At 39.0% G+C, this 17,960-nt stretch overlaps 1 protein-coding gene across 1 annotated transcript in view; it reads right to left on the bottom strand.

Annotated features, from left to right (window-relative positions):
- epas1b (endothelial PAS domain protein 1b) overlaps positions 1 to 17,960 on the bottom strand; it is a 61,873-nt gene continuing 43,913 nt past the window's right edge. The window contains exons 7-16 of the mRNA XM_034681830.1: positions 14,620 to 14,726; positions 11,198 to 11,345; positions 10,419 to 10,627; positions 9,727 to 9,947; positions 9,317 to 9,430; positions 8,268 to 8,794; positions 8,063 to 8,159; positions 7,091 to 7,184; positions 6,828 to 6,995; positions 1 to 6,547 (exon numbers count right to left, since the gene is read on the bottom strand). Coding sequence (XP_034537721.1) covers positions 6,396 to 6,547; positions 6,828 to 6,995; positions 7,091 to 7,184; positions 8,063 to 8,159; positions 8,268 to 8,794; positions 9,317 to 9,430; positions 9,727 to 9,947; positions 10,419 to 10,627; positions 11,198 to 11,345; positions 14,620 to 14,726 — 1,837 coding nt within the window. The 3' untranslated portion in view covers positions 1 to 6,395. The remainder of the gene's footprint in view (positions 6,548 to 6,827; positions 6,996 to 7,090; positions 7,185 to 8,062; positions 8,160 to 8,267; positions 8,795 to 9,316; positions 9,431 to 9,726; positions 9,948 to 10,418; positions 10,628 to 11,197; positions 11,346 to 14,619; positions 14,727 to 17,960) is intronic.

Raw genomic sequence — 17,960 nt, 5'->3', positions numbered from 1 at the left:
TAAGATCAGTATACTTTATTATTAAGATATCAGTGCAGAAACACAAACTTCTTATAGGGTCAGAGTCCCCTTATAGTTATAACAATGATAACAATGTATGATAATAACAAGAGCAATATGGATTTTGAGCATATTAAAAAATACAGAATCAACTGATAACTGTACTGTATGACATGGACAAAAACAGAAACAAACATCTGATCATGGATCATAAGGAAAAGAAAAAACCCTGTTGTTACAAAAGACACAAAACAGCATGCTGACATTGTCTTTAAAGAAGAAGAGCAATGATTATGTGTATAAACTCATAATATGGTTCATCACTTTTGGGGAAACCCTTCAAGAAGCACAGTATGTTGTATGTTTTGTACTAGGACTGGTGATGGGCCTTCTAGAGTTAAAGCAAAGAGCAGAAGCCACACCCCCTTTTAATATAGCTTCCCTGCTACGTTTTCTTACAAAAAGTTGCCATTATTCTCTCCCTGAACAAACACCTGTTCCTGGTAATCATGATCCATATTTGTAGATAAACTACCTCTCCTGAAAAGCTTTTAGACTTACAACAGTGCAGTGTTAAATGTTAACTCGGACTCTCTGTTTGGGTTTGAATTACTATTGCTAAGAAAATAGGCAACATCAAACATAATTTAAAACTGAGCAGCAGCTACATTTAAATAGGGGCGGGACTTCCTCTCTGCCATAATTTGTATTTTAAAATCAACTTCCAACTAGCCCACTCTATACACATACATTTAGACAATTTTGTTAAATCTCATCATTTGCTAAAAAGTCCATCTGAGGTGCTTTTTGCCTTTCATATTTCAAAACATTTAACAGTCATAAAAGCCTATCTGCTTACCAAAACATTAAAAAGAACTGGCCTGTTTAAGAATAGTTCTATATGACTCCATAAATATGCAATAATGCTGATTGTATTGGTTTAAAAACTGGCTTTAAACATGCTGCAAGGTGGCTTTCTATAAACTTCTGTAAATACCCAACTTTATGAAGTCTTAAATATCTAACATGATCCTTAAATAGTAAATGACCAATTTTAAGCTTTTCCGAATAAAAAAGTGATAACTTTTGATTCACGCTCTGATTGATAGTGCCTTTTGTCTGAAGTAATTGCTGAAATATCAGGATAGCAAACAAACTGGGCTTCAGAGTCTTGAAAAGCAGTAAAGAATGAGGGGTAGTGAGAGCAGAAGCATTTGAGAGATCTGTCGAGTGGAGGAGTTGAGAGATTTGCGTCAGTGGGCAGGCTGAGCAGGATGTATCTCTCTTTATGTGTCACTCAACTCAACTTCATTTCTATTCCTGTCTTCTACAGCATTTTACTGCCCACACCCCCTCCCAGGATAAGAGTCATCTTTTGCGTTTTAGAACATCACATGTCTAGTGTGGCTTGTTTATGACCAAAATGTATTCTAAAAACTGTGGTTGTTTTTTTTTTTTCCATATATGAACTTGCACTGATAATTTTCCTATTTTTTTCCGCTCACATTTCTACAGAAATGTAGCAACACTGTAAGACAGCTTTACATGGGTCCTCTCTACTTCACATTGTCTTTCACTTTCAGAGCTGTCCTTTAGATATTGTATTGTCTCTGAACTGTGGATTTACTTCTCATCTTAGTGGATAAGAAAAATTTGGAGTTTCAATCTCAAGGTTTGGATGATCAAACGATATATATATATATATACACAAGTGAAAAAATAAAACTTTTATTGTCTTCACTTAAAATCTTCAGCACAACTCAATACCCTGATGACACCTGGAGATGCCACCTAGCCCTTCTTTAACCAAACTGCAGCATGTTCAGCCCCAAATTTTCAACATGAAAGTCAGGCGATTTTAGTTTCAAATCCCGACACCTTTTTAATGTGAAACAATATAGCCCCCTCTGAATAATGACCCTCTCAGTAGAACTTTTACAGTAAAGTCAAATATTTTTCAACTAGACCTAAAAAACCCACAAGCAGCTTCATCTACAAACGGACTGTCAGGTCGTTTGATGAGCTGGGGAACCCATTTCCTTCAATACCTTTGAACAAACGTTGATTCATCACCAGGATATCTACAACGGGGTCTAATAGGATTCTACTTTAATCTGAGGTCCTTCACTACGCTGCTGTTCTTTTAGGATCTAAATAAATGTATCAGATGAGGCTATGGGGAGCTGTTGACCAAGAGCACTTGAAGGTTATTATGGAAATCAGCCCAACTTTGACATTGTAACTCCAGTTTTGGATGTAATTGTAGTTATTACCAAATACTGTATATATTTAAGTACGTTGTACAATTACATTAATAAAAAAAAGAAACAAAAAAAAAACTGACTTTTTGACTGGGGTGTCCCGATCCAGGGACCAAATTTAGCAGTGGTGGACTGATATATATGTGCACACACACACATAAGTACTGCTATTGACAAAGCAATTAATTAATCATAGTTGAGGACAGATGGTACTTAAGATGGTTAATCAGATTTGGCCCATGCCACTATTGGCTACTCCTCTGGACACCCCCCTGCTGGTAGAAGAAGTTGAGGCATTAAGATAAAAAATGAAAGAGAGATTTCGATGCATTCTTTTCCATATTAAGGTGTTTTACTTATATAAGTTTTTACTTAAGTTGGATAAAATACAATGTCAAATTAGGATTTCATTTAATAATAGCCCCAAGAGTTGAAGGAAGTCATCTATGGGTTTAAAGGGCACTAGCTGTGCACTTGAAGGGTCAACTTGAGCGAGGAGAAACAACCATGAAGGCATGATAAGGCACATTGTTTGTATTGAAATGAACTTTAAAGATAATTTCAGCATGACATAAAGCAGAGAATATCAAAATATAGTGTTAGTGGATCCAAGAGATGTAATACACTTTCTAAAAAACGACACATAAAGCACCATTGCTTTTACAAAGGCAACTGAAAACTTTGTGATTAATGATGTGGCAACTCCACCTTCTTCAACAAAATGCTACATATCTGACAAGTGAAACTTAGAAAACTGATATTTATCTTTAAATTGAACTCTTTAATTCTTAAACTTTTTGTTTCATCTCCTTAAAGCAAGAATAAAAACAATCATCAAACAGACTCTTTAGAGATTTTAGGGTTAAGATAATAAGAATAAAACTCTTGAGGGAAAAAAAAACTAAAACTAAAATGCCACAACACAGAAACAGCTCAAGAGAAAACAGCACAGCGAGGGATCTGATCCATCTGCATCTATAAGGGAGATAGATAAAGACAAAGTACCAGGACGCATAAACACTAAAAACATTATTTGAAACTGTAGTTTTGTCTTTTTAAATACGTAACTCATATGTGTACAAAGTACTATAATTGATACAGAAAAGTGGTCACCACACAAAGACAATAACCTCAAAAAACAGAGTGAGAATAAGAAAAATAAGTTGAACACAGGAAAGAAGAGAACAAAGCAAAACTGTGAGAATGTGTTTTCACTAAAGGTACTCTGTTGATTACATTACTGACATCATTTGGGTGAAAATACAGTTTCTAGGTTGAAAAAAATCACACCCTTACTCTTTGCCCATTGTGTATTAATTTGACTAATAATATTCCCATCAAAGCTTTTTAATATTGGCAGCCACTGCACATCTAATTATAACAAAAACTGGCTATGTCCTAATCTTGAAAATAATACATACGATTCACCTTCAAGTTACTTCTCAGACTGCTGTGCTGCACTGAAACTAAGGCTAATGCTGCTGCTACTGCTGCTGCTATGTACATCTAAATGAATCAGTAGATGAGTGCTTTACTATCAGGTTTGTGCTGTGGTGTGCAATACAGGGTGAGGGGAGAGCTACCATCATTGCTTTTCTGGTTCAAAAAGCTTCAGTGTTATCATTATACAATTTTGCCCTAATATCACACCAAATGGGCCGTCAAGGGTAACTACGCCTGCCCAATTTCACCTCTTGTCTTTGGTTCTGATAAGCACGACTACTTCAGTGAAACTCTTATATACTCTTTTTATACCTCCTATTGCACATCTAAAAAGCCCCTGTAATTGGCCAAAATGTCCTTTGCAAGCGTGTGCTTATAACTAAAAATCTATCATACTTTACAAAGCAACCATTCAGCAAACTGTGTTAATATGGTATAGCCGTCCGTTTGCAACCAATTCCTAAATTAACATGTAATTGTTATTGTTATAGGAAAGTAGATGGCTTTGCCAAATTTGCTGGTAGAGTGATGAAAAAATCCACCCCTACTTTTGCTTTTGTACAGCATACTGTATGCTGTCCTCTTTTATTTGGACAGGACAAAAAAAAAGTATAGGTCCTTCTGCTACGACTTGGCACAATAAGTTTAAAATTAGGCAGCTTTTCATTGGTTTAACAGTTATTACAGGAGAAGCAGCAAACTGTAGATAAAGAGCTAGGAATTTGTTTTCTGCTTTCGAGGACAATGAATGAGTCAAAAAACACAATAAAAACCCTAAGTTATCGCTGACTTAAGTTACGTGCGCAACATGACTCAATAACATCTGAGATATAACCTATAAACTGTGACCATTTCGCAATGAATTCAAATGTTCCAAGCATCTATCTGGAACAAAAATTGTAGGTATAACAACATGGTGCCATTTAGTGGCTTGCTTGTTAAATATGTGTCTTTGTCCTTCGTCTGGCATTACAAAAAATTCTCAACATTCTGCACCACAAATCAATCATGAATTGCTGCAAGAGAGCCCCCCCCCCCGCCACCCTTGCCCTGGGCTCAGACGGTATGTGCACACCACTGCATTACTGTGTTGTGAGAAGTGTAAGCCTATAACATGTAATCACATAAACTTTTGTAGTGTGTGCAAGTAAATTCTATGTACAAGAAATGAGTTTGATGATTACAGCTAGCTCTGCTGCTGAGTATAGAAGCTCAAGCTCAATAAAATAATTGCACAATAAGAAAGACCCTGTAGTCACATGAGCTATTTACCTGACTGACAGATTTAAGAAGATAGAAAAACAGAAGAAAGTACAGGTATTTTCAACTTACAGTAGAGTACATGTATTGCAATATATATTTATTAGTGTGTCTTTGAGTTAGACACGAAAAATAAGATTCTGGAAGGTGGACTATAAACATACAAACAAAATAAAAGAGGGGAAAGGAAGCAGTATCAATAAGGTAAAGTGTCCCGTAAGCTTGGATTAAATAACATGAGGAGATCTAATATAAAGCTAAAATATTTCAGGTCAGTGACAGAAAAATAAACTACTATAATATCTGAACAATACACTACAATGCATATGGCATTAATGTTGACCCACACTGACTCAGGTGGGATGGATTCAGGTAAAGAGTCTGCATATAAGCAGAGTTGGGTGTTATAATGATTCTGACCGTGCTTATTGGCTGTATCCATTTTTGATTCTTAGTTTTGTTGGGAAACTACATTTACTTTAAAAAGTATTTAAAGGAGGGGAGAAGCACCCTGAACAATGCAATAAAAATAGAAGAACATTCTTTATCTTGACAGGCAGAAGTGAATGTAATGGCTAAACTTGCATATGCTATACTAGCTTATTTGTTTAGGGAGATTTCACCAAAACAATGAGAGGTTACAAGGTCAATGTTACTGAACTGTTGTTCAAGGCTTTGACTGGAACTAAAAACTGGACTAGATCTAAATGCTAGTCACAAAGTAAATCGCAGTGCTTTCTTTAACATGTAGGTAGTATAATAGTTTCTCTTCTGAGCTTAAAGAGCTAGCTGTAAAAGAGAAGGTTTGTTGGGCTGAATAGAGCTGCATAGAGAAAATATGGTAAGTCTGTAACAGAGACCAGGTCGGGGTAAGACACGGGTTCAGGGTAGCCTGGCTCTGGCCTGTATATGTGTATGGCTGCAGAAGTTTTGGCAGAGCCTACCTTTAAGGCAGGTTATGTGTTTAAATCTCACTGCAATTATACCTCTTTAACACCAAACACCCAATGTCAGCTTCAAACACAGGGCAGATTAAGTGTTACAACATTTGCACATAGTTATTTTTCATGTGTTCCTCTTTTTATGCTGCATAACCAATGTTTCAATACATGTGTAATCTATGTGGCTCAATGTAAGGAAATGTCTGTACACTCAAACTGCCTCTGATTTGGGTCCAAAGCTTACTTAATGAGGGGTATAAGTGGCTTAACCCTGATATATCAGCTTGTTAAGGTGGCCTATGTACAAAGCTATAAAGAAACAGGGAACAGATTGTGAGGCTGAGCCAAATAAGCAAAATGAGGCAGGATGTGGCCATGAATACCATTCCCCAGATGTAGCAAAGACTCATGGCGCTTGAAGGACCTAGAGGTATTAATGTAAAGAAAGGCTTAAGTCTGGGGCTGCAGACGGGTTTTGGACAAGGGGGCTCTAGGTGGCCTGGTCCAGAGCTCTCAGCAGGTCACAGCCCTGGAGGAGGTGCAGGGTGCCCTGCAGAGGGACGTTAACCTCGCAGTCATAACGGGTCAACTCGGGCAGGTAGGTGGGCTCGAAGGAAGGGCCCAACAAACGACTGGCAACACCTGACAAACAACAGAAACAGAAAGAAAACTTGTGTCAAAGATTCAGTACGGACATAAGTGACAATTAAATTCTGCAAGAAAAGGATGGAGTAGTTCTACAATACAAAGGGTAATTTGTTTTCCTGAAAAATGTAAATGGCTTGAGCAGGAGACTCCTAAAAGTGTACAAATGTGTTTTTTAAATAAAAGTAGTTCAGTTGCAGTTCTGCAAAAATATACACACAGTGACCGCAGAGTCACTTTTCTGTGAATGAAAAACATTGAAGGCATGTCAGCTCACCTTCAGCCTTGTTAGATGGCAGCATGTTACACTGTGAGTAGTTGCAGCTCTTTTGGGGAAAGTGTTTCTCATTTGCACCACCTATCCCAATCCCAGGATACTGGGACTTCCTGTGTTGCTGCAGACATGAAGACATATTGCCTGGCATCATCCTCCCCATGCTTGAATCTGACAGAGAACAATTACATGAGTAGTTGTTAGGTGGAGCAGATAATTATGTAAGCCATGTTTCAAACACAGTAACTCAAACAGTAAGCTCATACCTGCTAAAGATCCTGCACTGAGGGAGCGATCCATAGTGGCAAAACTGTCACCCCGCATCTTCTTCCACATGATGTCTGACAGTTTATTTTCGCCCTGAAACACAAATACAAGGCTTCTTCATGAGCTGCTTTTCAACAAAATAGAAGGTAATGTCCCCAACATATTAAAGACAACAGCTTTCATATATATGAAATGCAAAGACTGGCCTCTGTACATTGGAGGCATGTTTTAACAGCCAAATTAAAAATTGCCTCAAAATCAAGAGATTTCATTCCCTTTCTTGGGGACAAAATTGGTCGTGCATTAAGAACCCCTGTTTTATCTTCTTCACAATCAGGTCTAACTATAACTTAATATATTTATTTGTGATTAATTAGCTGCTTAGTTCAAAACAAGCTGAAGTAAATTTGACGACCATTGTAATCTCAACTTGTCAGTAAAAGACAGAGCAAATAATCTGTGCTTAAATGGTTGTCAGAAACAAATACAAAAATGTATTCTTTATTTAAAAAACTTTCAAATAAAACTAAACAAAGATAGTTTTTGACATTTCTTGTCTTTGCCTCGCTCTTTTTTTCCAAACATGGGCCCTAAGTGAACATGTGCTGGTGATGTGTGGTCCAAACCATTTAAGAATTGGTATCTAAACTGTGCCTCACCACAATAAGTCTGCTAAAAGTGCTTGATTTGCCGCAGCAACAACCCTATGTAAAAGATCAGAGAGTTTTTTGAAAAGTAGCATATATATGTTTTGTTTACAACAGACAGAACAGGTACATCCAGTTTTAAAGATCATTTTTGCTTCTCTTTGATAGGACCCCGGGAATCGATCCTACAACCAGTGCAACAAGGAGTGTAGCCTCTGAACATCAGACGTCTGCTCTACCATCCAAGCCAAACTGCCCCCCCCCGGGAATTCCTCTTTTAGGTGCCTCATAATTTACACTGAACATGATGTGTTCAAAACTTACCACAACCATCTGATTGAAGGAGCGCTTGATACTGTTAGCCATGGCCACTCTGGCTGGACTCATGTCTTTATAGGCTTGTACAAAATTGTCCATGGACCTGCAAATTAAGACTCAACATTAATACAAACATCAGTGCACTGAAAACCTCATATACACTGTTGTTGTCTTGGTTTAATACTCAAACATACATATTTTGTAACCTCACCTCTGTTTCTGCATCATGGGTGGTGTGTTCTGTTGGCAGGACAGTCGCTCTTCTCCTGACAGAGACTCCATCAGGTAGGGCTTGTTGGCACATGTTTGTTGTTGCTGTTGGTATGTTATCAGAGGGTCCGGTGGCCACTGCAGGTTCTGCCTGCCCCCCATAGAGGAAAGAGGGGTGCTGGCTGGTTGCTTCATGTGCCCCATCATATAAGACAGTATACTGGGGTCCATGGTTCCCTGGCTAGAGCCTCTCTTCTCCCCTGTAGGCCAGGATGCAGTAGACTGGTGCTGGTAGTGGCCTTGGGCCTGGGAAGGGGAGGACAAGGGCTGGAAGAGGCTGGCAATGTTGTTGAAGCTCTGATGAGTCCCCTGGTGTGTTTTGCCCAGGCTGCTGTGGCTCCCCATGGATCCTGCAGGACCAGCATCCAGGGGCTCCGGCTCTGGGATGATGGGATTAAGCTGGAAGTCCTCACCGTCCATTGGGATGTATGGAGCCAAAGTCTCGAGATCTAGGTCACTCAAGTCCCTCTAGAAAGAAACAGATCACATGATTGTTAAATATAGAGGCATATTCAACTTTATGAGGGGGTGTTTACTTTCTGCTTGGTTAAGTAGCTGTTCCATGGGAGAAATTTAAACACAGGGAAAATTGGTCAAACCTCAAAAGTGATCTGAAAGTCATACATAAAAACCGTAAAGGTTTTGTGCACAAAAGCATTAGAGTTAGTAACCCAAGTGATGCTCTATAACTTAAGAGAACAGCCTGCCTCATAAAACTGTTATGTTTGGCATGCTAGTTTGATGTGATGAAAATGCTAAAATGGACAGCAAGCATACTGTAGCCCGTTGCCACCGTGTTGGTATTGTATTATACAGCAAGAAGGTATGTAACTGTACATTGCACTACTGTACCTTCTTTAATAAAACATGGTTAGTGCAGAATCCTAAGAGGGGTGCTCTTGGCTTATTATTAACTTACTGACTTTTAACTGACTATCAACTTAAAATTTCAGACATAAGATGAGCGTCCATTAAAAAAAGGACACACACCTCAGTGTTTTCAGGACTGCCGCTGCAATCAGTGTCAAGTGCAAATAGCTTCTCAGTCAGTTCCACCTTCAGGTCACTCTCCACTGTGCTGTAGTAATCACCTGGGCTGCTGGGCTGCAGGGGGTAGACAGAAAGAAGGAAACAGAGAGGGACATAACATAAAAGGAAGAAAAAAAGTATAAGAAGAAAGATAGAAACAAATAGAGATTAGTTTTGACAAAGGCACTATTCACTGCCTGTTCCTTCCTTCCAAATATCCACCCCCGTTATTCTCACACACAGTTAGTGACCATTGAACCCCCCGTAGGCTTCACTGAACACAAAAAGAACAAACAGAAACAAAACACAGCCAGTTACTCACTCACTAATTACTCATTTAAATTAAGTGTTCAGTGTCTTCACGTCCTCACCGTGGAGCAGCTGCTGAGGCTGGGAGTAGCGCTGCCTGGTGGATTCTGCTGTACAGTGAAAGTATTGGCCATGTTAGCCATGTCTCTTTGAACTGACGCAGTGGTTTGGCATGACACAGGAGGGGCGGGCTGGTGGCTCTCGCTGGCCCAGGGCGGTGGTCCGGGAGGGGGCATGGCTGCAGCAGACACTGGGATGAATCCTGCTGGTTGCTTGGTGCCACCTTTAGAGCAAAGACAATAAATAAAATCAGAGGACAAGACATAGAATTGCATTTGTGATAAAAAATTGTTTTTATTTCTAGAAATGTATTTTAGTCCTATAAAGAAATCATGTGAAGAAAAGTAACTAACTTAACTGTATTTCTGAATTTGGTAAACCATTGCCATAGAAAATTCTTACTAGGTGATAAGTGTTTTTAAAAATAAAATAATTTAGTAGAGATGACCAGTGGGTAACTATAATATCAATGCTGATACTTTGCAGACTTCATAAACTGGGTTACTAAGTTGCAAAACCTACAAAAACCTGGTTTCAGCTGACTTAATTCAAAATTAAATATACAGGAGTATTGGCAACTGTCTTTTAATTGGAATAACACTTTTTTTTCTTTTCAGAACCTAAAATATGACAATGTTGCTGACATAATGAGCTGAACTGATGCACTTGTAAGGCAATGGAAGTTGATACTAACAGAAGTCGAGAGCAACGATTGTGTCCCCAGGTGTCGGAGCCAGCTGAGCTAGGTCCTCCGGCTCCTCCTTGAGTTTGGTGAAGAGTGCGTCTCCCAGCTCTGCGGTCACACCTGCTCCTCCAGCAGAGAAGAAGCTGCTCATGTGGCGTGGCTTGAACAGGGACTCTGTCTGCTCCAAGGAGAAAATCATAGCCTTCTCCTCAATGTCACTGCAGGAGCAGAGAAGGAGAGTGAAGTGAGATGGCTTTCATGTGGATACCTGACTGCAGAAGGCACCCAAAAGACAGATACATGTTGAATTATTTTGAACTTTTTGTTCCATGTTTGCTCAATTCTGTGTTTAGAGCATGCATGATGAATACTGGTTTTATTGGTTAACATTTACAGGGAGCATATATACTAGGATGTCTTGGTACAGTGTAAACAAGGCCAACTTTGTGGGTTTGCTGTTTATGCCAGTTAGATGGCGGGAACTCTCTAAGAGAAGAAGAGGAACCTTTAGGGGAGCTTAGAATTTTTCCACAGTGTGGACCAGGGTCTATATTAGGTTCTCGTGACATTATTTCATTATTCCCAGAACAGTCTTTGTCTTTTGGGGAGGACTATCCAACAGTCCAAGTATGTCGGGGGTCTTGGCAGAAATAACAGTTTTAAATAACCTAGACACTTGAAACAAAAGACACTTTATTTTTGTTGAATCAAATTCAACCTGATTGTGGCAAACCCTGTCATCTTCATTGATCAACATATGTATTCATAAATGTAGAGGCGTTACTTACCTGAGGACATAGTTTACACACACGATGCACTGTGGCTGGGAGTTGCGGCTGTTATAAATAACAGTTCCCTGTGTTTCCACCCAGACGTAGCCGCCATTTTTAGCCAGCATACGATACTGACTGCTCACTGCCTGACCCTTGGTGCACACTGCAGAGAAAGCGAGAGAGAGAGAGAGAGAGAGAGAGAGAGAGAGAGAGAGAGAGAGAGAGAGAGAGAGAGAGAGAGAGAGAGAGAGAGAGAGAGAGAGGTGGGAAAGAGCTGTGCGTTAGGAGCTGTGGATTCAACACTGAACTTAGCCACTTGCTCACGATCATCTTCAGACTGCCTGCGACAAATGTGTTAATGTTGCAGAGAAAAAATGATCATCTCCTCATTATGTCCTTTATGCGTTTAAGTCTTTTTATGATGTTGCTGTATTTGAGTATTTATGTGGTTTAATTATCTTTTGGTGCTATTCGGAAATCTAATCTTATTAATTTTAAAGTATCCATGTATTAAATCTGTGTCAGGCTTTGAATTCAACCAAACATTGGTTATGAGAGGAAACTGGGATGTTTGACTTTTGAGCTGAGATGGAGATGTTCTGGCTTCAGTCCAAAGTTCAGCTCTGGCGTGGGAAAGAAACAGGACTGTGGTCAGAGTGTACATAAGGCCAGTGACAGCTTGTGTGTGTGTGTGTGTGTGTGTGTGTGTGTGTGTGTGTGTGTGTGTGTGTGTGTGTGTGTGTGTGTGTGTGTGTGTGTGTGTGTGTGTGTGTGTGTGTGTGTGTGTGTGTGTGTGTTCACAGGATCCTCAGTGCAACATTACATGTAACAAAGCGCTGTTAGCATGTGCTGATTGACATGCTGGTCAAATTGTCCGTGATATCCTGTAAACGCAGATACAGCATCACAAAGTATTTTAGAAAATAAAAGGATTTGAAACATGAACGATGATGATGAAGAGGTCAGTTCATCTTGTCTTTGTTTATAGGAAACAAATGTATAAATCCAATAAAAAGAGCTATAAATGATAAGCAGCATTCTTTTTTGATTTGTAATGATTGACAATTATACTAATCTGATTGGATTACAGCTATCAGATAGGCTAATCAGTTAAACCCTAGAAATGTGAATTTTAGGAGAAAAAATGTTTCTGAGTAGAGATTAGAGCAGTCAGCTAGTTTTGGTTCTGATCTGGATTAAACCTTCACAATGTGTTGTTCAAAACCTTTGAGCAGGATTGTGAAATATTAGATTAAAATAAAGGATTATCCTGATTCCAGCAGACTGATGAATTCAGACTGGTTTTCAAAGACAAAGTCTTTAAATATTGTTTATAATATTTATAAGTGTATTTACATTTCACACTTAATCTGTTCACAAGTACATAAAGCAGATAGGATACATATTAAGCCATATTAGGATACAAACTTACTCTAAAAGGAAACAGTTGTCTCACGGTACAAATTAAAAAAAGAAACAGCTGCTGATATGAAACAAAAGATGATATTACCATAACTTTGATCTTTCATGTATTAATTAAACAGTCTACTGCATTATTGGAAATTGAAGGTCCTCATTGCTCTGACAGATCTTGAGACCCAAGCAGGGATTTGTACAGGTCAGCCTTTAATTTTGATGATTTGCCTAATTTTATTACAGCAGGCTTCTTAAAGTGTATCATTTTACTCCAGCAGTTTTTATGTCTTTATCTATATGGTGTTGGTTACATAGGGCGTGATTGTTAGAAATAGAAAAAGAAAATGGGGCGGTACTGTCTACATGTGCCGTTTCCTGATTCTATTTTCCCCCTTTGATTTATATTAAACTACATTTTGACATGTAGACTCATATGAAGCACTTGTAGTCCAGAATTAGCAACTTCAACATGTTTGTAACTTTCTCAGGGTAATCCAATACAAGTCCAGTGAAGTACTATGGATAAGATGATTCTTGAAAGTGAAGGGTTGTATTCCAAATCTGGATCTTACTGATTCAGATTAAGTTTTTGGACAACAGTGTCTGTGTATCCTAGAAGCTTTAAGGCCAATGTTCTTGACAAGGTTTCACAATGAAAAACTTCTTTTTTTTCATTCAAGTTATTTTGTAGAAAAACAATGTACTCTCATTATAGTATGAATTTAAATAGTAGAGCTGATTCCATTAACGTTGTTGTGGCTTTTTAGAGAATAAACTGTTGTTGTTGAAGGGGTTCTTTTATACAGTTAACACACACACAAAATGAACACATAGACACATGGTGCTCCTGCACAGTGAGGGTTTTAAGAAGCTAATTTACTACCTTTCCTTTTGTACTGTCACTGCTGCTCAGGGCATCAAATGACTAATATTGTCAATGGAGAGCAAAGCCACGACACTTACACACAAACACACACAGTCATTAGATTGTATCAGAGGCCACCTGGTCTCCTGTCCACTCTGTTTGAGGCAGCAAATGTGCAAACCTCATCAGATCATCAGTGGCTGTGCTTGATGTAATGAAATCATCTCAATACCACACCCCTGCTCTGTACACACATGGATACACAAACTCTCTCTCTCTCACACTATACACTGGACACCGACACTTAAACCAACTGAGTTGAAACATACATTTTTGCAAGAAGACTGGATTTCTCACTCTAGGATAGGTTGGGCAATTTTGCCACTTGCACATGTTGGTGTTTCTCAGTGCGTGTTTGAGTTATTATTTTATAATCTAACCTTGATGAAAGTTTCAACCACAATTACCTGGCTTACTTACTGATCTACTGGATGTGATGATGCTTGATTCTGGTTAGTCAAAACCATTTGAAGATGGTTATTAACTTCCTCTTACATGAGTAACACCAGAGGCAAAGCGACCATAACAACACTGATACATTCATATTGGATCCTGTCCAGCAAACCTAGCAGCTAGTGAAGCAGGTGAGTGCAACCTTAAGTTACCGGTCGCGAACAGAAACCTTAAAACATGAGCAGTGGTGATGACAGCAGTAGTGTTCAAGGTTGTGACATTGGCCTGTTTATTTTTAAAGGTGTGTCAACCGCAGAGCTCAGAGAAGGACAGCTGAATGAGGACAAACGTTAAATCATTTTTTGAAAACAAATCTGTGTCTTATGCTAGAAGTCGGGTAATGAGCGGGATAATGTATGGTTAGCAGGTGGCTATGCCAAATAGAATCCCGACAGGGTGAGACAAGATCCTGACATGGAGCTAATTTGTCTTATTTTCTTGTCTAAATTTTCCAATTGATCCTGTGAAAGCCTCTGCTGAAGATTTAAGCTGATATACTAAATCAAATGGCAGAGTGCTGATTTGTCCTCTGAAATACATTTCAAGTGTTATTTGTTCAATGAAAACAACTGTATACTCACCAGCATACCATACCGATATCATGACCCTGAGTGTGTGTAAATCTGTAGTTTTGTGTACTTACAGTTGTGGTGGCTCTTGGTGACACTGTCCGAGTCCAGGGCGTGGTAGAAGTCATAAACGGAACGACCCAGCAGATCCTCAGGGGTGTATCCCATCAACTCTGTAACCCTGTCACACACACACACGCACACACGCACACACGCACACACACACACACACACACACACACACACACACACACACACACACACACACACACACACACACACACACACACACACACACACACACACACACACACACAGGTTGGTACAAAAATGTGGAGCATTTGACGTATTATTTTCAGACAAATCCTGCTTTCTGTTCTTAACTTGTCCACTTCAAAAGGCTTCACACACAATTTGTAAATCAAACAGAGAGGTGCAGAGCCGTCCAAAAACAATAATTGTTCACATTCTCTCTGAGAACTCTATGCATTTCTGAGAAAAGCTAATCTCTCTCTCTCTCTCATCACGAGTTCATTTTATTAACAAGGATCTCATATTTGGCTTTAAGTTTCCTCTGTAAAAGAAAATCCCTTTTACCCTTTCATTTCTCTCCAGCTTTTCTTTCTCAATAAATATCTCAATAAATTGGTTCGAGGGTAAATTACTGGTCTGATTACCACCAAAGGGGCATTTAGATGCAATAAAGGTTACAATGCTGCATTTCTATCTCCACATATGATGAGCGTAGAAGATAAATCGCTGAAATGTTTTGATGCAGTCACACCAAACTTGTGTAGGAGGTTTTTTCACTCATTTGATTTGGTTTATTGGGGATTCACTTCCCCAGACCGTGCTGTGAGAACATAATCCAAACCAACAACAGGAAATGACCCGTGAACACAAGGGTTTGTGGCTATAAGGAGACCACAGAGGGTAAGCTGGGATAAAGAATGTAGACAAATTTGTCAAGCTTTGAGTAAATTGAAGTGGCTCTTAATGGACTGCAATTGCTTTCTGGTTTGGCAGGGAGACAATTCACCACTACTATCCATCTAGTGATATCTAAAATAAAAAGAAAGAGCAGTTTGTAGCTCTGTTTGAATTTACTTTGATCAATGTAATATTATATTACACGGTATTATAACATTATATTACATATCACATGTTATATTACACATATAAAGTTATAAAATAATATTTTTATGTAGCTCTGACAGCAATCTGAATATGGATGGCAGCAACATGTTTTGTAGTTTCGTTTATCATTTATCGTAGGTTGATAATTGCACATTCTCAGGCTAGACGTGTTAAAAAATGTGAGTCATGTAGATAAATCGTCAGTAATGATGTCACGCTGGGATGACTATTACAAATCTATGAATGATGTAGTGATGAGGTGTAGATCTGTGTGAAGGAGTTTGGTGGGGGGAGAGGAGAGGAGAGGAGGAGAAGAGAGGAAGGTTTTCTGGTGGAGAAAAGACTCTTGTCCTCAGATTACATAACACTCACAGATGCAGCCTCAGAGAGGAAGGAGGGAGGGGAGGGAAGAGAAAATGAAAGAGGAGAGACGAGAGGAGAGGCACATCTTCAAGGAAAGTAGACTTAATTCAGTTTAAAGAGAGGTGGTGAAAAGGGGGGAAAGTGGGGAGGAAAGTAAATGAAAAACACAAGCAAAGAACAAAAACTATACAAGAGTTGAAACGGAGCAAATCCACCCTGTTTTGTTTTATACATTATTTCATATATTTAAATTTATATTCTATCTTTATTTTTATCTATTTTCATTTTTACTTATTGAAACTTATTCTCGATTGTACTCATGTCTGGGTTGCTGCAACAACCGAATTTCCCCCACGGGATCAATAAAGTAATATCTTATCTTATCTTATCTTACACTTTTACTCATGGAGTTTAAAGCAGGTTATGAAAGAGTGCAGTTAACACTAATGCCAGCATCTGACTATCAAAACCTGACTAAACAAAACTATTGACATAAAGACTGATTGTTTCAATACACATCTAAGAAACCTGAACCTGCTGTAGATCTTAGACTATATGATTGCATGCTGGAGAAACATCCTTTTTCATGTGTCCTGTTAAGTTGTTCAATAAGTGATTCAAGACAAGATAAAAAAAATTACAAAGAAACAAGGAAGTAAATAAAAAAGATGAAGCCCACTGCTTTGGCTCATGTGCCGCCAAAGATGACAGAAATCTAAAGTTCCTCACAAGAGCTTTAATGTTTCACAGTATATAATGATCTAATAGCTCATTATATGTAAATATATTTGTAAATCATACAGTGGTTCGATGTGTATATGAATAACATTGTCTTAGAGATAGATTAATAAGTCAAAAATTACTTTCAACTGATGATTTATTGAGTTCTTAAATCAGTCGGAGGATTGTCTGCAGTTGATTTGGGACAGACAAATCTGTGAGATGCTAAAGTCACTTGGGCTGTTGATCAAGCTAATGGTAATGTTAGCAACTAAAGTGACTCAACCACCGGGTTCAAGATGTTTGATATTTAAAATTCTGTAATATATGTAGCAGATCTTTTTTAGGTTAAATACCTGCAGTGATCCCACCACGGCAGGAATCTGAATGCATCTCCCATTGAGAGCTATTGAGAGCATTTATTAATAAGAACACACAGCGCTTCAACTTCTCTGACAATTGAGACCTCTAGACACAGTATGTGTACCAGCTTGAATGCATTACTTTTTTTCTTTATACACTGCTGAGCTATGATGATTGATTTCAACTATTTTTACAATTTGAAGACACGTACTGGACAGCAGTGATATCTGCTGCAAAATAAAAGCATTGAGTCAGGATACTCAGGTGTCAACAGAAACTTCATATCAAATGACTTGGATCAAGAGAAAAATGTGATCAGAACATCCCTGATGATCACAGCGGATCACAAACAGACTGGACTGGTAGAAGTTGCATAATCTGACGTTGAGTCAGTCCATCTCTCTTTCTTTGTACTTTCCTTTTCCTACGCAACCTCCCACGCTGTCAGACATGAGCGGACAAACAGTTTGTCCTTTCCCTAATGAGTCTTAGTCCCTGCTGGGCCAGGAGGGCGACCCGCCCCACCGTATACTCATTTGTGTAATTGGAGAGAAGATTTGGGCAGCTCCTAAATTACACCAAAAAGGCAAAACAGAAAGTTTGTACCACAGTGATGCACGTATGCGCTGGCGTACAAAAAAGCTCATTCGCAGGTTAACACGTATGCAAGTGAGGGATTGTGAAATTTGGATCAGTCTTTGTGTGTGTCTTTGTGTGTGTCTTTGTGTGTGTGTGTGTGTGTGTTCGTGCGTGCGTGCGTGCGTGCGTGCGTGCGTGCGTGCGTGCGTGCGTGCGTGCGTGCGTGCGTGCGTGCGTGCGTGCGTGCGTGCGT

This window comes from Notolabrus celidotus, chromosome 4 (assembly GCF_009762535.1).
Source record: "Notolabrus celidotus isolate fNotCel1 chromosome 4, fNotCel1.pri, whole genome shotgun sequence".
Classification (NCBI taxonomy): domain Eukaryota; kingdom Metazoa; phylum Chordata; class Actinopteri; order Labriformes; family Labridae; genus Notolabrus; species Notolabrus celidotus.
This window is presented reverse-complemented; position numbering and strand designations above follow the sequence as displayed.